Source organism: Onychostoma macrolepis, chromosome 05 (genome assembly GCF_012432095.1).
Source record: "Onychostoma macrolepis isolate SWU-2019 chromosome 05, ASM1243209v1, whole genome shotgun sequence".
NCBI classification, from domain to species: domain Eukaryota; kingdom Metazoa; phylum Chordata; class Actinopteri; order Cypriniformes; family Cyprinidae; genus Onychostoma; species Onychostoma macrolepis.
Window position 1 is genome coordinate 39,675,332 of NC_081159.1, and position 19,487 is coordinate 39,694,818.

The 19,487-nt window shown below is 34.7% G+C and overlaps 2 protein-coding genes across 3 annotated transcripts in view; both read left to right on the top strand.

The window, feature by feature from the left end:
• Positions 1-11,305, top strand: part of LOC131540899 (E3 ubiquitin-protein ligase RNF183) — a 16,339-nt gene extending 5,034 nt beyond the window's left edge. The window contains exon 3 of the mRNA XM_058776260.1: positions 10,749-11,305. Within this exon, the coding sequence (XP_058632243.1) occupies positions 10,749-10,938 (190 nt within the window). The 3' untranslated portion in view covers positions 10,939-11,305. The remainder of the gene's footprint in view (positions 1-10,748) is intronic.
• Positions 10,829-17,568, top strand: tor4ab (torsin family 4, member Ab). Of its 2 annotated transcripts, XM_058776256.1 has the most exons (3): positions 10,829-10,940; positions 13,470-13,823; positions 14,500-17,568. In XM_058776256.1, the coding sequence occupies exons 2-3, from the start codon at positions 13,482-13,484 to the stop codon at positions 15,313-15,315; spliced, it is 1,158 nt and encodes a 385-aa protein (XP_058632239.1). In that variant the 5' UTR covers positions 10,829-10,940; positions 13,470-13,481; the 3' UTR covers positions 15,316-17,568. The 2 variants fall into 2 exon arrangements, with proteins under 2 accessions (XP_058632239.1, XP_058632238.1); XM_058776255.1 differs by lacking the exon at positions 10,829-10,940 and having other exon boundaries at positions 12,965-13,823.
• The last annotated feature ends 1,919 nt before the right edge of the window (positions 17,569-19,487 follow it).

The following is a 19,487-nucleotide window of genomic DNA, read 5'->3' on the forward strand; positions in this document are numbered from 1 at the left end:
TTTTGTGTTTTTTGGAAAGACGTTTTTTTCAGCTGGACTGTTAAATTGTTAAACAGCAGTCCAATCCATTGAATGCACTGCAATTCTTTCCCTCATAGCCTCGTTTTCTTTCAATATGTTAGAATAATAGAATTAGATAGAATTAACCTTTTTTGTAGTTCAATTTCCTCCTCATTGAACCGAATTCCTATACTAAATTCCTATTCAGTTAGCTTTATTTGCATGGTAAAAGAAGGCTTTATTGCCAACCCTTACAAAAATTAACCATGGTTTTATTATAGTAAAAATGTTGTAACCATGATTTTTTGGCGTATTGACTACCATTTTTATTACCACAGTTTTACTACAAATGCCGTGGTTAAACTATGGTTAGTATAGCAAAACCATGCGGTTACCTAGTAGCTAACCATGGTTTTGTTTTGTTTTTTTGTAGTAAAACCATGATTAATTTTTGTAAGGGAAAGTATTGTTAACATTTACACACGAAGAAAACTAATATAAGTAGAATAAGAAAAATACTTTTTTTTTATTAGGTCTATAATTATTTGTTTTATTATGCATGCTTGTTTACTACGTTGATGAATTGTTTTTGTTTTCTAATACCAGCACAGCTATTAAAGTCGTTTTGTCTTGTTTTACAAAGCGATTACATAGCGATAGCATTATCAAAGTTTGTCAGTCATGTAGAAACGACAAAAAAAGAGCCAAATTCGTTGCCCCTCACGTGCACCAGATGGCGTCCTCTCGCCAGAGTTCGTTCACTGAGCTTCAGGTAATGTGCTGCTGCCTACGCAATGGAAAAGTACCAGAGCTCGAAGCTGCCCCCTCCACTCTCTTTCCTTGTATGGCTGACAAAACCAAACAAACCAGTAAAAAGATGATGAGTGCCATCTGAAACCTCAGAAATGGGGAAACTAATTTCTGTGTAACTTAAGTGACTTCAGCTAAGAGGATGTCAGGGGAAAATGAAGGAAGTAAAGTAATTATTTGCACTAAACTAGCTGGACTTTTTCAGAATTTTGAAATCAACACATCAGTGTGCTATATAGGAAAGATCTAAAAATAGAACAGCATGAGCACAATGACTCAATAAGGTCTCATTTAATACTAGCAGGGATAATATTAGCAGGTTCTCCGTCACTACGACGGATTTCCGTTAATCGCAGTGAGTCTACGACGGATATCGTCAATAGGAAAAAATGAGGGGAAAAGAAACATGTAGCGCATTGTTGTTGTTGTTGTTCTGCCGGCACACCAAAAATCATCCCCGCCACGGCTGCAGCTTCTCACTGAAAACATAGTAACACCGCTCGCATCATTCACAGTCGGGTTATTAGCAGAAAACACAGAGCAGAACTTGAATTTCTGCGCGGGACTGCAGCTATTAATGATAATTCTACTCATTCCCGCAGATTCCGACTGAATGTATCATTTGCACGTGCTTTTGAGTCTTGATAACTCGCTCGCGCGCTCGCATTTTCTGTGCGCCCACAGATCGCGATAAGGAGAGTGACAGCTTTTAATAATTGTTAAGGGATTTCGCAAATGTGAAATTGATTTAATACAACAGATCACTAAACAAGTACTGCATGATTTTTGCTCTATATCATCAATGAAAATAGTTCCAAATAAAGTAACAGCTGAGCCGCTGCCGATCTCTAAAAGCAAACACAGCTGTTTCATTCATGAATGAAAGTGCATTTTTGAACAGATCTAGTGATTCATGATTACACATTCACAAAGACAATCACCTGCTTAATTCCTGAATGAATCAGCCGAATCAGTTCGAACGAATCAATTGAATGAATGATTCAGAGATCAGTGACTTGCCGCCACCTGCTGGCGGTTTCAGGTTCATTTTTAGCGTATAATTTCAGTTATTTAAATTTTTTAATATCTCTGTATTAAAAATTTTATATTTAAAACATTAATCTCCACATGAATCTCTAATTGCACTCATGCCACCTCTGAGCCTCATTAAACGTCTGAAAATGAAAGTCACTTTTGTGTTCTTCTGTGCCACCTCTGTAGTACAAATAATTTTTTTATTAATACTAATTTCATATGATTGGTAACTTTTTTGTCTTATTCTGCTTCTTATTATATTGTTTTAAATAGAGATTTTAAAAAGCTTATAAACATACATTTTTGAATTTGACAAAGATGAAAATGATGCCATTGCAAAGGTAAAAAGAAAATAGCCCTGTAAGTCACTTTAAAGAGTCAAATGTCACCTCGTATTAGGAAGGCTAGAGGAAACACTGCATACATTTAATAAAATTATAAAAATGCATTTACAAAGGTAAAAAGAAAATGCCCCTGTAAATCACTTTGAGTCAAATGTCACCTCGTATTAAGAAGGCAAATTTTTGATCAGAATTTTTTTATTATTGATTAGAAGGTGCTCCTAAATGTTTTGAAATTAGGAGGACAAGCGCTCCTAATTACAAGAAGACAAACACGGCTCTTAAACTGGGTGTGTGACAGGTATGGCTGTGAAATGGGGTTTGGCTGAGGAAAATATTTCAGGCAAAATATTTTTTTTTTTTTTTTTTTGCTTTAACCCCTGCATTAGCCAATGCATGAGCATTCATGCAATATCACAATGATAGAGGATTCACATTTTAGCTGGAAACAACAATTAAGGTGTAGTCGTGGCCTAATGGTTAGGGAGTCGGGCTTGTAACCTGAAGCTTGCTGGTTCGATTCTTGCGCCGGCAGGAATTGAAGGTGAGGATTGTGAATGAACAGCACTCTCTCCACCTTCGATACCATGACTAAGGTGCCCTTGAGCAAGGAACCGAACCCCTAATTGCTCCCCGGGCGCTGGAGCAAGGCTGCCCACTGCTCCGGGTGTGTGTTCACTGTGTGTGTGTGTGTGTGTGTGCACTTGTTCACTACTCACTGCTGTGTGTGTGCACTTGGATGGGTTAAATGCAGAGCACCATTTTGAGTATGGGTCACCATACTTTGTTCATTACAAACAAGCAGCTTTTCACTTCACACAATGTTAATTATAATTTTTGATCTGACAGCAAGTGATGTACTAATGCTAAATTTCTCCACATCTGTTCCAATGAAAGAAGAAACAAACTCATCTACATCTTGGATGGTCTATGTTCAGCATTTTAAAATTTTGGATGAACTATTCCTTTAGCTAATGTTTAAAATGAGACCTTTTTGTAAAGTGTTTCAGAAATATCTGGTCTTAAAATAAATGTTACAGTCTGGACTGGTTATAAGCCATGCTGGCTGCTTCTGTGTGGATTTGAATCAAGATATCCACAAGCATTATAAGTTCTGTTTTAGAGAAGGTTTGATTGTACTGTATAGAGATGGTTTTTACGTACTGTAGTGAGGTAAACGCTGGGTTAGACTGGTCACCAGTGATTCTTCCAGCCGGTGATATCATAATGCATCATACATCTCTGCCTTCGTATTGTCGCAGCTAATGCTAATATACGTCAGATGATCTTTAAGCCAACATAAAGACTGAGCAGACCAGATTACAGCAGTCTATTTGTGTTACTCTACTGCTTGTGTACAGCATGTAAACTACAATGCACAATTGTGCTTTTGCTTTGAATGTGTTACTGATGTAGAAAGAGATTTCATTGAAAGAATGTGTGTGTGTGTGTCCGCCTCAGTAAACTAGTGTGGGCTGGTGTGTCCTTCCTGGGAACTGGCACGAGGTTTGTCTGTTCCTTTTCTTTGTTTTTGCGGGGGGGGGTGCACGCATTTTTGTGACAAATGAGGACATAAATTGTATATTGACAGGGGTATGACATAGGTATTACAAGGAGAAGGTGACTTATGAGGACATGTCCCCATTTTTCAAAACGCTTATAAATCATACAGAGTGAGATTTTTTTTTTTTGGAGAAAGTAAAAATGCACAAAGTCTCCTGTAAGGAGTAGGGTTAGGTGTAGGGTTGGTGTAGGGCAATAGCACATACAGTTTGTACAGTATAAAAGCCATTACGCCTATGGAATGTCCCCACTTTTTACAAAAACAAATGTGTGTGTACTATATGAGAATGAGAGTTGTGGCACACTACATGAAAAGCTTTTATTGATGTTTAAGTACTATTAAATAATGTTTACCACAGTTATTACTGTCTTAATATTTCCAAGTGTTTTTTTCTACCAACAGAGCAGTCTCCATAAGTAAGAAAAAAACCTTTGTTTTCTCTGTTGAGAAACTGGTTTGTACTGATAATGTACTGATAATAGGCTAACATATACGTATTAAGGACAGATCTACAATAAACCCTGAGATTACGTAATGATGTTAAAATGTGAAGTAAGTATAATTGAAACTTTATTAAAAAAAAAAAAAAAAGATTAGGCTACTATCCAGATTATTAGTACTAGGAAGTATATATTCATTAAGATTTTTTGAGAAAAATTTTGAAAGAAATCTCTTATGCTCTGCAATTATTCAAATAAAATCAACTGTTTTCTATTTTAAAATGTAATATATTCTTGTGATGGAAAAGTGGAATCTTCAGCATCAGTCCAGTCTTCGGTGTCACATGATCCTTCAGAAATTATTCTATGTATATTTGATGTTCAAGAAACATTTCTTGTTATTATTAATGTTGTGCTGCTTCATATTTTTGTGAAAACCGTGATATGTTTTTATCAGGATTCTTTGAAAGTTCAGAAGAACAGCATTTATTGTAACATTTTTTATAACAATGTCTAAGTTTTTACTGTCACTTTTGAAAAAAAAATCTTTGAATGAAATTGATTTGATTTTACTGACCCCAAAGATTTTACTGCAATAGTTTTTACTTATTTTCAATTAAAACTAGAACTTATAACAAAAGTTTTATACTGTACCATTCATTTTTTTGATTTTCAGTGCTTTTTTTAATTTTCATATATACATTTTTGTTCTAAGTTTGTAATTTTGCTATGAATCTCAGAGCAATCAAGTTTGGTTAATTTTTACAATGTTTTATTGAAGACTTCATCCCTATTGAGAAAATGAAATGCCTGAATCAGCTGAAACAGTCACTGTTGTGCTTTACAGAACAACAAAGAATGTCATATTGTGAAGTGCATAAAAATGCCAAACAAAACAAGCTTCCTCCCACCCCGCTAAATTTCTCCGCTCTTGCAGTCAAATGAGCGAGTGACTCTTGTGTCTCTGAAGACAAGGTCAATAAATTTCACCACAAACAAACAAGCAGTGTTACTCACATCACTCCCACATACAGTGCGTTTTCATGATGGCTTTCTCCCAGTGGATGAGTAACCTTTCTATCTGAAGAACAGGAAACACTCCCCCTTTATGTGTATATATATATATATATATATATTTATATACATACATACATACATACAGTCATGGCCAAAATATCGGCACCCTTGTTAATCCTTTTGATCTTTAATTTAAAAAAAATCACAATAATCTAACCTTTATATAGATAATAAGAATTTAAAATGGGGGGAAATATCATTATGAAATAAATGTTTTTCTCAAATACACGTTGGACACAATTATTGGCACCCCTAGAAATGAAGTAAAATATCTCTGAAGTATATTCCCATTCATATTCACAATTTTGAGCACTCCAGGGTGATTATGAACATGAAATTATCCAGCCATGGCTTCCTGTTTCACAGAAATATAAATAGGAGGGAAAACAAAGCCTAAATTCCTTTAATCAACCATCACAATGAGAAAAACCAAAGAATATATTTCTGATGTGCCGCAAAAGATAATTGAGCTTCACAAATTAGTGAAGTGGCTTTAAGAAAAGAGCTAGAGCAGTGGAAATTCCCATTTCCACGATCAGGGCAATAATTAAGAAGTTCCAATCAACATAACATGTTACAAAACTCCCTGCAAGAGGACATGTGTCTATATCGTCCTAATGCACGGTGAGAAGGAGAGTTTGAGTGGCTAAAGACTCTCCAAGGACCACAGCTGGAGAATTGCAGAAAATAGTTGAGTCTCTGGGTCAGAAAACCTTTAAAAAATTGTCAAACAGCACCTACATCAGCACATGTTGTTTGGGAGGGTTTCAAGTAAGATTCTCCTCGCTCATCCAAAAACAAACTCCAGCATATTCAGTTATCAGACATGACTGGAACTTCAAATGGCACTGGCTTCTATGGTCAGATGAAACTAAAAAATGAGCTTTTTAGCAGCAAACACTCAAGATGGGTTTGGTGAACACAGGGATAAAAAGCACCCCATGTGTACAATGAAATATACTGCTGTATTTTTGATGTTGTGGGCCTATATTTCTGCGGGAGGTCCTGGACATCTTGTTTAGACACATGGCATCATGGATTCTATCAAATACCAACAGATAAAAAATCAATAAGTGACTGACTCTGTTAGAAATCATATAATGGGCCATGTCTGGATCTTCCAACCGTACAATAATCCAAACACAAACCTCAAAAACAACACAAAAATGGGTCACTGAGCACAAAACCAAGCTTCTGCTGGCCATTCCTGTCCTCTGTCCTGAACCCTGTAGAAAATGAGTGGTGAACTGAAGAGAAGAAGCACCAACATGGAGCTGGGAATCTGAAGGATCTGGAGTGATTCTGGATGAAGGAATGGTCTCTGATCTCTTGTCAGGTGTTCTCTAAACTCATCAGGCGTTATAGGAGAAAATTTAGAGCTGTTAAACTGGCAAATGAAGGTTTCAAAAGGTATTGATTAAAAGGGTGCCATTAACTGTGGCCAGTGTGTATTAGAGAAAAACATTTATTTCATAATGATATTTCCCCCCCATTTTAAATTCTTATTATCCAATGAAAGGTTAGAATTTTGTGAAATTTTAAAATAAAAGATCAAAAGGATTAATAATGCAGATTAATTTTCACAGCCTTCTTTGATCATATTTACCAAGGGTGCCAATATTTGTGGTGTGTATATATATATACACACCAAAAATATCGGCACCCTTATATATATTATATAATCTCTTTATCATAACATCTCATGAAAAAAGCAGTCACAGTCTCAGTCACATCACAATGACAGATATATGTATATAAGCAGTAGGTTAATTTAGACAGAAAAATGTAAAAGATGAAAAAGGGAGAATAAATATATTATGAATAATTTATTACTATTGTGTGAAAAATAAGTAATCATGTCAATCAATAAACAATAAATCATTATATCAATAAACAAGTAACTGTAGTCTGATTATGAGCATTTTAAAATTTAATATAATCTTAAAAGATTATCTTATCTAATAAGTCATTCATTTTGGAATCTGATAACGTACTCCAGATTACATGTAATCACTTAGACTAATACTAATAATATTATAATAATCTTAATTTAATAATAATTAAAATATACATTATTATTATTATTATTAACAGCAATAATAAATCAATGATAATAATTTACTAACAATTATTTAATGTTAATTATTATTAAAGTAAATATTATTATAATAAATAATAATTTAACCATAACCAAATTAAAAAAGAATAAATCAATGTTATTATTTTATTAAATTATTCAAATACATTTTATTTTATTTATTTTTAAAAATATTATAATAATAAATCATTTAAACAACTAAAATATATTTTATATATTTATTATTTTAATATTATTAATTATAATAATTATTAACACTAATAATAAATCAATAATAACAATTTCATAACACTAATAATAATAATATTCATTATTGAAATAAAATTATACTAATTTAATTGTAATTAGAATATATGTTTTAATACATTTATGTATTATTATTTTTATTGTTATATAGTTTATCCATTCAAAGTGCAAGTTATGTTTTTATTGTTGTAGTTTTATAATTATTTATTTATGACAATATTATAAGTATTTTCTGGGTTAAATTACCAAAGTGTGTTTCCTCTACTGTATGGCATAAAATATATGTAATTTGCAATAAAATCAGAACTGCAAATCACAAAAGTGTTGCCATGTAATGTTGCCATGAAAACATCAACTCAATGTCCACTCAAGATTGTGACTCAAGCGGTCGTTCAGTTTTGTGTACAAACAAACGTACAGATGACGAAATTTGTGACAAACGTCTGTAAGGTGGAAATTCAAGGACACAAACTTTCATGGATAAATTCATGGTCTGTTTCTGTCTGGACACTTGGACTTAGAATTCCTACTGTTCATTATTTTGTTAGGAATCCTGTTCCTCCAGCAAAATTACCCTAATTGAATAATTAGTGAAATAGACTGCAAATAATGCAAAGTAAATTTGTTTTCTGTTCCACCCACAGAGCGGTTATGTAAATGTTATTTAGACAATTTGTGAACAATGTAGAGATACGTCAGTGATGCAGAGATGGGTCATTCAGATTGATTGATTAATTGATTCATTCATTCAAAAATGAAACTCAATATATTGTGTTGCATGAATAAAAGATTGTATAAGATTATGCTAAACAACTGTAGGAAATGGAAAAACACTATTGGCTGGCAAGCTCTTTGTCGATGGTGATAATTTATCCTTTTTCAGCAAGTAAAGGCCTTTATAATTGTACAAATGTCCTCCTTCTGCTGGCTTTTTGCCGTGAAATCTTTACTGATTTTATAGAGTATATGTAAGAATAACTTTTATATTTGTTAGTAATACTTTAAATTGTACTCAAGTATTAAAAAAGTAGAAGTACTTTCTTTTCTGACAGACATTCAGAAATTTGGTTAAAGGGAGAAAACTAAACAAAATGCAGTGGTGCAGGTCAAACACGTATATCTAGTGCAACAACAACAATTAAAATGCAGCACAGCGGAACACCGGAAAAACAAATACAGGGAAAGGGATTAAAAGTAAACTAAGTTTTAGTAAAAAAAAAAGTTTTAGAATTTTAGGGGAAAAAATCACGTGTATGGGACGTCCAAAAATGACACTTCAAAAACTACACAAAGTGAATATGACAGTAACGCATGCAACCCCTGTTAATGAATCAGTGTCCTCTTAAGTGAAATGATATGTGTAAGAAGGATACAAATACTAATATTTTAAACTTGAATATTAAGTTTAATATTTTAAACTTAATATTTTATCTGGACTAAAAATCTTTACTTGTGTTCATCTTAAGAAAGAAAGTCATAAACATCTGGGATGACATGAGGGTCAGTAAATGATAAGAGAATTTTCATTTTTGGGTGAACTATCCCTTTGAAGAGCAAGATGCGATGCAGAGGCTAGAAACATATTCCACACAGAATACTAGAATGTGTTGAATTAATGAGAAGAGTCATAGAATTAAAACATACAACATTAACGTTTTGAAAGGCCACTTTTTTTGTGTGTTAATCTTTTAATTATTTATTTGGGGCTTTTAGAGTTTTTTATTTTTCTCTCAGCAAATATTGATAAATAATTATTTGTTATTATTTAGATTAGTTAATGAGCAAATCATGCAATTATTAAGATAAAAAAACAAAAACAAACATTGACAGTACTGATTCCTACTCAATGTGTCATATAATGACATATTATAAATACAACTTATCCACTACCTGGTGATAACATCACTAAACATGAATTACAATTAATTTAACAAACAATGCTTATTTAAACACTTTTGGAGATTTTTAATTAATTATGAAAATATTTCCACAAAAATATTAATGGTATTTAAATTCTTATCACTGATTTTATTTGCACTCAACCTTGTGCATTCAGCTAATATATTACACAGCTAATGGCTCTATCAAAACAGAACAAATAATGAATAAACATTTTTTGGGAAAATGCAACTTTGCTACCTCAATATGCTTCCTCGGATTTGATGGTGAACTTTTGAAGCCAGACATTTACCTGATGAAAGTCATAAATGAAGTAGAAATATGTGTGCTTGATGTATAAAACAATGATCATTGGTTCTCACATCAGGCACGCACGTTTGAGCTTCCGTTTACCATATTTAATGTGCATAAGATAAAATAAAAATGTAATGTACTTTTCAAGATGAAATAAAATTGTAAGGAGTAAAAAGTACAGTTTTTTCTTCAGAAATGTAATCAAGTAAAAGTACAAGTAGTCAGTTTAAATTGTACTTGAATAAAGTACAAATCCCCCAAAATAATACTTAAGTAAAGTAATATTACTCAAGTATTTTACACCTCTGCACACACACACCCAGAGCAGTGGGCAGGCATTTATGCCGCGGTGGCCGGGGAGCAGTTGGGGGTTCAGTGCCTTGTTCAAGGGCACCTCAGTCGTGGTATTGAGAGTGGAGAGAGCGCTGGTTATTTACTCCCCCTGCCGGTCCTGAGACTCGAAACCACGGCCTTTGGGTTACGAGTCCGACTCTCTAACCATTAGGCCACAACTTCCCCATGTCTTTTGACATGTAAATATCAGCAACTGCGCCAAAATGCATGTTTTTGCACTGATAGTTTTGCCTCCTGGAGTATGATCTCCATGTCCTCACTATATCATATGAACTATAAAAGCCTGATGTATCAAATATGATATTCAACATAAATTACATATGCAAACTTTTTAAGATTTTTTACAAATCTACAAATAAAGCTGTTTATTTTGACTTATTTAAGGGGCCCTAAGACAGCAGGCCATGCTCTAATAGACTTCAACTTCAACCATAAATATTAATAATAGGATGATTTATACTATCCCAAATTAGTCTAAAAAGTGCTTTAAAGCATGCACAGTTTTTTATATGATTTGCATTGGGACTTTTTCCATCTGACTGTGCAGCTACAGTTTTACATTGACCCTGATACTGGCTACTTGTTTGCAGTTTATTCCATATCATAGGAAGAGGAAATGACTACAGGGAGCGAGAGGGTGGAGCTCAAACACAGAGATGGAGTGAATGCGACAGGAGTGAGCAGGTATCCGACAGGTGGACAGGACTGGTGCGTTTGGAAGAGGGAATCTCACCAAGACTCAAGGAGCAGGAAGCAAGAAGACACCTCATGCAACTTTGAAGGTAACCGTCTCTGATCAATCTTGATGATTCACATATTTCTCATCAATGCATAATATCATCACAGCTGATACCAGACTGATCCATGTGAGGTAAAGGCCCATATTATATTGCATATCCGTATAATCAGACAAGTTCAGGCATCTATCTGTCAGTGATTTTTTTTTTTTTTTTTTGGAATCTAACTCATATTTCTGGATCATTGTCACACTGTCTTTAGACTCTTAAAAATGAGGTTCAGGCCATAGGAGAACCATTTTTGGTTGCCTAAAGAACCTTTTTAGTGAACAGTTCCTAAAATAACCATTTCTTCTTATAGTGTGAAGCACATTTTAAAAATCTGAAGAACTTTTCCACTAGTAAGAAACCTGGATGGATGCACACTTTTAAAAATAAAGGTTCTTTATAGTCATTTATGGTTCAATGAAGAACCTTTAACATTCTTAGAACCTTTCTATTAGACAAAAGGTTCTTTATAGTGGTTCTATAGGTTTTTAAAATGTTCTTCACACTAAGAAAATAAAAAAACTGTTCTTTTATGAACTCTTGACTGAAAAGTTCTTTGGGAACCAAAATTGGTTCTTCTATGACATCTCTGCAAAAACCCTTTTTTGGAATCTATATCTTTAAGAGTGCATAGATGTTAAAGGTTCTTCACTGAACCATAGATGCCGATAAAGAACTTTTATTTTTAAAATCGAATATTCATGTTTTATGTTACTGCTGCTGTGCAACAGAACCATTTGCATGGTAAAGTTTGCATAACTGACCTCACAGAGCTGTGTGCAAACAAACACCATTCTCCAACCATCACTCCAAAGATTCAAATATTCAGTCATGTTTTCATTTATGCATCTACAATGTCTTTTTGACACTTAGGTCACACTTAAAACTCTCTGAATGTCATTGCGTTAAATAAACAAGGCATTTAAATTTAAGGCAAGACACCACTGGTGAATACCGGTAAGACTATCTAGATATCGTCGTATGTTGCTAACATTTTTTGTATTACAAGTTTTCTGAAATGTTATGTTTCAAAATATGCAAATACAGAGGGAATTTTGGATAATGTTGTTTACTATTTCATTATTCAGAAAATACTGTCAATGGCCACTAAAAAAAAAAAAAAACTCTGTCTTAATTACAGCTTTGAAAAATAACGTTTTACACTGTAATTTACAATGTCATAGTATGTTATACATCAACTCCCTGTTGTTCCTTCCTTTGCATTTGCTGTAATGCAAAGCGGCAATGTAAGTGTACAGTAATGCAAAACAGTAAACGCATCACACACTCACATACTGTATGAGAGCTTAGCCCTCTCCCTCTCTCTCTTTTTGCCCAGACTTGTGGAAGAAGAGGAAATACTCTTCAGATAATATGACTGGGAAATAATACACAGAGAGCACTGTGTCGAAAAATTTAGTTAGAAATATGTTTGGATTTTCCCTACATGTACAGTATACGTGTGAATAAACAGAAACTAGATTACTAAATGTTTTCTGAAGAAAATATGAGTTATGTTTGATCATGCAAAAGATTGCCACAATGCTGATACGTTTTAGGTCATCATGAGGGAACAAAATATATGGCTTAGGTCTCTTCTTTAATTTAAGTCTAATAATAATTTCACAGATTCTTCATCTGACAGGCAAGATTTTTTTTTTATGTCAGATGGATAAAAATTATAATTATGAATGAATTAATAATTGATTCATTGTTGTTTTAGTATACTATTATTCTTGTAGTAATATTTGTTACCTTTTTTTTTTTTTAGATTTTTCATTTTTATTTAGTAATTTTGTTGCTTTTGTCATTTAAATTTTTGTCACTTTTTTCTGTTTTTATTTATCATAGTTTCCGTTCCCTTTTATTCCAGTTTTAGATTGAGTAATTTTTGTACTTCTACTAATCAAAAATTAGAAATAAAGTAATTATTTTATATTTAATTTTTCAAATAATTTTTATTAAATTTTTTGGTAATTTTGAGATGAAGCAGAGCTTGCCTGCCTCTTAATATACGGCACAGTCCTTGGCTATTTCTCAATATAAATTCTTTTTTTTTAACCACACATTTTTGTCAATACTGTCAATAGACTCTATTGTATAATTATAGCCTATATCGGAAATGTGCTTTTAATGTGAACATAATTTAATATCAGAACTTTCTCAATGACCTTAAAAAACCTTGAAAAGTGAAAACCATTAATGTGCAACTATTTAAACTTGAAAAGAGCAATTAGGTTGATTTAGGGCCATAATGCTCTTTGCTTTACACTTTTCTTGCCTCAGGTTCATGATCTACATCCACCCTCTATACACACATGTATATTGTTGCCAAATCCAGTTCTTAATTACCTCTAATTATCAAACATTTGCCAAGATACAGCAAAATGCAAGACTGTTTAAAGCAAGTCACGCTACCTTCCGTGACCTCTAGCAGAACTGCATGACTTTTGAGGAGCTGTATGCTATAAAACACACACCTAATGTGAAATACTGTTATATATGTCTTATGTTTGCTTCTCTCAGTTTCCCAGGCCGATGGTGGACTGTGAAGGCCTTTCAATGAATGCTCAGGTGGAAACGGAGAGAGGAGATGAGGAGAAGGAAGGTAGGCAAAGCACCTCTATCCTCTCCCCACAGCTGAAAGCCATGATCCGGATCAAGAAGAAGTACCTAAAGAGATCTAATTCAGTCAGGTTGAGCACTAACTCGACTGTGTCTGATGGGAGTTTGCACCCTAAGACTCCCCAGACCAGGAAGTCCAAGCGCAGGAAGTCCCGTGTGCTGTTCCCAAATGACGCTTTGATATTCAAGCCAAAGAAAGAGCGCAGCGGGGCGAAACCTTTCCTGCTGCTCTTCAGCGTGATCGTCTTCATCCAGGTCATTCTGCCTGATCTTTTCCTTGAGTGTCATTTTGTGCCTGAACTGATTGTTTTCAAAGAAGTTTCCCCCATCTACCATTGGTTCGTCCTCTTTTTACCAGACATGTCCTAGTCGGGATTTCTAAATTTACTAAAAAGCAGAGGTGGAAAGTCCAGGGGTCAGGAAGTAAAAGTCCTGACATATGTTTATTCCACCATGAACTCAGCCAGCTAATTTCACTAATTAGTTCTGTCTCCTGGCTGAAAAAACTGTGCTGATTATCAAATCCAGGTGATTGGAACAAAATACTGAGGAGGACTTTTACTTTCTGAACCTGAACTTTCCACCTCTGCTAAAAGGTCTAGGTTTTTGCTTTGTTTTCCTATTGTTTTCATACTTGTGACTAAAAAGTAGTCTGACCAATTGCGTGCATGCATTGTACATAATCGACCAATCATGGCAAGCAGGAAGGTAGATTCTAGAGAGAACCATCAAAGCAGCGCAAATATACAGTATAATGTATCTGTACAATAGAAACACTGTCAGTAGGGAAAAAAAACAAAACTTGACCTTATAGGCAATTTAAAAATCCCAGCCAGGACATTTAAGGGGTAAAATTGGATAAATGGTCACTCTACCTAAAATCAACATATATATACTTTTTATTAAAAAGATTCTGTTCCTGTTCTCCCAGGTCTACAACGCTATTGAGAATCTGGACGACCATGTGTTGAAGTACGATCTGGAGGGTTTGGAGAGGTCGCTGAACAGGGAGGTGTTTGGCCAGCCGGAGGCGCTAGAGGAGCTGATGGAGCATCTGAACGATTACCTGTCCACTTACGCCCACCAGCGACCCCTCGCCCTGTCTTTGCACGGGGCGTCTGGCGTCGGGAAGAGCCACCTGGGTCGCCTGCTGGCACGCCACTTCCGCTCTGTGGTCGACGACAAGCTAGTGGTGCATTATTTATCCAAACACCACTGCCCCCTACAGGACGCGGCACAGCACTGCGCCTCCAAACTAGCTCAGCGTATATCAGAGGTAGTGACTCGAGCCGAGGAAGAGGAGCAGATTCCCTTCTTCATCCTGGACGAGGTGGAACTGATGCCGCCTCCGCTGCTGGACATCCTGCAGACGTTTCTTCAGTCCAATCAGACCAATGAGTTTTTGAACGTGGTTTACGTTTTTCTCAGCAGTCTGGGGCAAAGGCAGATCACAGCTCATGTTCTTCAAAACACCTCCACCTCCGGGGCCCATAAACCGCTCCAACGGGCCCTGTCTCTCATCCATCCTCTATGGACGGAGCCCGCGGTCGAGCTCATCCCTCTTTCCCTGCTGGAGCGGGAACATGTCATTCAATGCTTTCTAGAGGAAATGACCCTCGAAGGGTTTTACCCCGACCTCAGCCATGTAGAGAGACTGGCGGATGAACTGGCCTATCACACTGCAGCTGGAAGACAGTACGCAAAAACTGGATGCAGACAAGTAGTGGGAAAAGTGAACCTGCTTTGAGAGAGCTTTAGAAAATGTGTAATATTCTCATTATTCAGCTATTTTCAGCCATCTTAGAATCACATTTCAGTGATATGCTACACCGAATATTCAGTAAGGATGCACTAAATTGATGAAAAGTGACAGTGAAGATGTTTATAATGTTTCATAATAGTTCTATTTCATATAAATGCTGTTCTTTTGAACTGTCTATTCATCAAAGAGTCCTGAAAATAAATATCACATTTTTCACAAAATATTAATCAGTACAACTGTTTTTTGATAATAAAAAGAACGTGCAGCAATGATTTCTGAAGGATCATGTGACACTGAAGACTGAAGTAATGGACAAACTTGTGAGATTGACCCAGAAAAACTTTTGCAATTTTTATCACCAGTACATTTAAAGTTTCTTTATAGAATTGGATGTACAAAATCTTGTCTTTTTTGTCTAAGTACATAAATGTTTGTCTTTATTATATTGTTGAATTTTTCATCTATACAGGTATGTGACATGTGAAGCTGATATGTAACAACAACAACTGAAGTAATGGCTGCTGAAAATTCAGCTTTGCGTCACAGGAATGAATTACATTTTTATTTTTATTATTTTCAATTCCAGTAACATTACACCGCAGTGATATTCATGTTAAGCTGTTGTGGCACCTAAAAATTTGTGTAAAATATTGCTTTTTGTGTTTTGTATAATTCAATTGTATAATGTATAGTTCATTTCTTTTTATAAAGCATTTCTAAAAAAAAAAAAAAAAAATTGTAAATGATCAGTTCAATACAAATACTGACAATATGTGTGTCAAATTTTAACTTCCATATAGAAATTCATTCTGATGGTCCTCAAGATCTGATATTCAGAGAACGGTCAACAATTAATAATGCAGTTGATGCTTTTGAGCTGGCACTACTTTCTCAGAGGATGAACTTCTGGTCACATGTTACAGAGAGTTTGCTCTAGAAACAGTGTTTTACGTCACACTGATTTCTGGCGAACTTGTGAATCTTGTATAAAAGTTACATGATTTAGCAACTTTATCAGCTTTATGCCACCATGACAATGAAGATAAAAGATTGCATATACTGTACCTTTCACACAGACCAGGTCAGTAAGTGTTTCTATCATAATAATCTATCATATCATAGTCTTTTGCTAAGTCTTGTGGATTTTAATGGTTATTTCTGGATATACTGACATTTTAAGTGTCTTGCAATATTTGTCACATTACACCACAAATATTAGAACGTTTATCGTTTGTGAAGAGAACCATCAAATCATATTTAATCTGGCTGCTTGTTGCAGCATTGAAATATTTCAATTGTGTTTTACCGTATATAGAAGTATAGGTTTCACTTTATTTTGATGGTCCCTTTAACACATTCTATTGACTATAAGTAATGTTGCACCTACATTTCTACTGACTCTCATTAGAGTGTTAGTAGTGTATTAGTTGACTGGTAGGGTTAGGGTTAGATTAAGTTGACACGTTCTTGCAAAGTTACTTATAGTCAGTAGAATATCTGTTGGGAGACCAACACAATAAGGAGTTGGTAGATATGAAGCAGACAGTCTACTAATACTCTTATGAGAGTTTGTTGACATGTAGTTGCAACATTACTTAGTGTCAACAGAATGTTCAAAAGGGACCATCAAAATAAAGTGTTACCGAAGTATATAAAACTGCACTAACTGTCTCTGCCATGTGTTTGTGGTGTGCGCTGCTGTTTTCGCTTGCTTGTTGTTTGGGTTTGTTTCCTCCGCTGTGATTGGCAGGTTGATCTTGATTTCACCCTTGTGTGTATATGTGTATGTGAGAGACAGAAGCCTGGTTACCACCACAAATCATTTTGGATCCCAATTACAAAGCCCATACCTGCCTACAGCCCTCTGTCTGAGAATGCTGAACATAACAAGATTGACTTTTAATCACTTGGAGACACGGCCGAAAAGCGAATGTCACGCAATCACCACACATGCACACGCTTTCCATGTGAAATACCTTCCACATGGAGAAAATGTCTTGAAACATGAGTATTTCTGACTGCACTATTCATTTAGATATTCATGGCTTTCCACTACGCAAAAGTATTTTTAACAGTCATTTTAATGCAATTCTGACTTTTCTTGTTCCATGTTTCACACTGTTCATATTAGCCTGTTTTTAAGACTAATTTTTAGGTGTAATTTAACAATGGCACCACAATTCTGTGTTGGCATTAACCCAGGGTTAAATTTGTGATAAATTAATACAGGGTTAAAAAAGTGCTATGCCGGGGGAAAGCATCGTTTCAGATGCGTCTGCAATTTTTAACATAATTTTGTCAGTTTAGTCCGTCTGATTCAATAAATTGAATTAGAACTCTTTGAACAGTTGTGCCAGTATATTCTGTTGTATTGTAATATTTGTGCACAGATATTTTAAAAAGTCTTATATATTGTATTAATGTTTAAATAGTATTGAAAACATGCCTTGATAATTATTAACTAGATTTTTATTATACTTTAATGTGACCCTGGACCACAAAACCAGTCTTAAGTCGCTGGGGTATATTTGTAGCAATAGCCAAAAATACATTGTATGGGTCAAAATTATCGATTTTTCTTTTACGCCAAAAATCATTAGGATATTAAGTAAAGATCATGTTCCATGAAGATATTTTGTAAATTTCTTACCGTAAATATATCAACACTTAATTTTTGATTAATAATGTGCATTGCTAAGAACTTCATTTGGACAACTTTAAAAGCGATTTTCTCAATATTTAGATTTTTTTGCACCCTCAGATTCCAGATTTTCAAATAGTTGTATCTCAGCCAAATATTGTCCGATCCTAACAAACCATACGTCTATGGAAAGCTTATTTATTCAGCTTTCAGATGATGTATAAATCTCAATTTCGGTAAATTGACACTTAAGACTGGTTTTGTCGTCCAGGGTCACAAATAAGGAAATATACATTTTAACATTTTGATGTTAAATCCGCTATTTATTTATTTTCCACTATTGTTACTTCAAGGGAATAGTTATTAAATTATATTTAATTCTTATTTTTAAATATATATTATATATATTGCCATAACACCCTGCCCTAATTCTGCATAGTTACTTTAATTTCTTTTTCACTGCACACTTTTCTTATTGCAATTAAAGCACGTGCCATTGAGAGGTTAAATAACCTCAGTATGAATGTTGAGACATGCATAATCTTGACAGCAGCATTTACAGTTAGTTCAATTATGTGCTTTGAACTTTCTGGTAAATCAGTGTGGTTCAAAATAGTTACAAGGGTGGAAAAGGCCAGTTGCTGGAGGGGTCAAATTTTCATGTCTCTCACAAACTGACAGTACAGCAGCACCACAACAGATTTAGAGTTTGCAAAGAAACATCCTGTGTATCATTTGGCAACATAAGAGAAAGCTGAAAGGTGACAGGTCAAGCATGAAGGTTTGATTGTGCGCCTGATCTCTAGATCGCGTGAAGCTATTGTGAACAAAGAGTTAATATCCAAAGGAAGGTGGAGACGAGGGCCAGTACATTCCTCCGTTTTGTGGTTCAGCCCAACACCAGACTAACTTTGTATAGCTGCCAGCAATTTTACTGCAACAGGATCTTTCAAGGCTCCAGAACTTTCCATTGCTGCATTATTGGACATTATACAATAGATTTACTGCGTTATTAAATTGATTTTAAATATCAAGTGTTTATGGTTGTAGACTGCAGTGGAAACAGGAAAACATAGTGAAGCAACCCGGATAAAAACATACAAAATATCCTGTTAAATCAGGAACTGAAAACACACTGCACTAAAAAAAAAAAAAAAATGAAATTGGACTCCTGCTTTTGCAGAGCCGGAGTTTCACCCAGAGTGACGCAAATCACAGGCCTATTAACATCAATTTTACCTCCTGTGTGGAAATGATATCAGTTTCCTGGCATACTCTTACTGCAGAATGAACTCTATCATTTTACTAAGTCAAGCATCACTATCATTATTGCTTACGGTAAGTGATTTAAACAAACTCTTTGGCATTTGTCCTGCACCATATATGCTACACTCTACACTCAAAAAAGGTACAAAAGTTGGCACTGGGGTGATACAAATTTCAAAAGGTACACCTTTTATCCTTTTAATAAGATAAAATAATAAGGTAAAAGGCACATTTAAAAGGCACACCTCTG

Coding starts and splice junctions, on each gene's coding strand:
- tor4ab (XM_058776255.1), top strand. CDS start 13,446: ATGTCTTATGTTTGCTTCTCTCAGTTTCCCAGGCCGATGGTGGACTGT. Junction 13,824..14,499: donor GCGTGATCGTCTTCATCCAG/GTCATTCTGCCT, acceptor CTGTTCTCCCAG/GTCTACAACGCTATTGAGAA.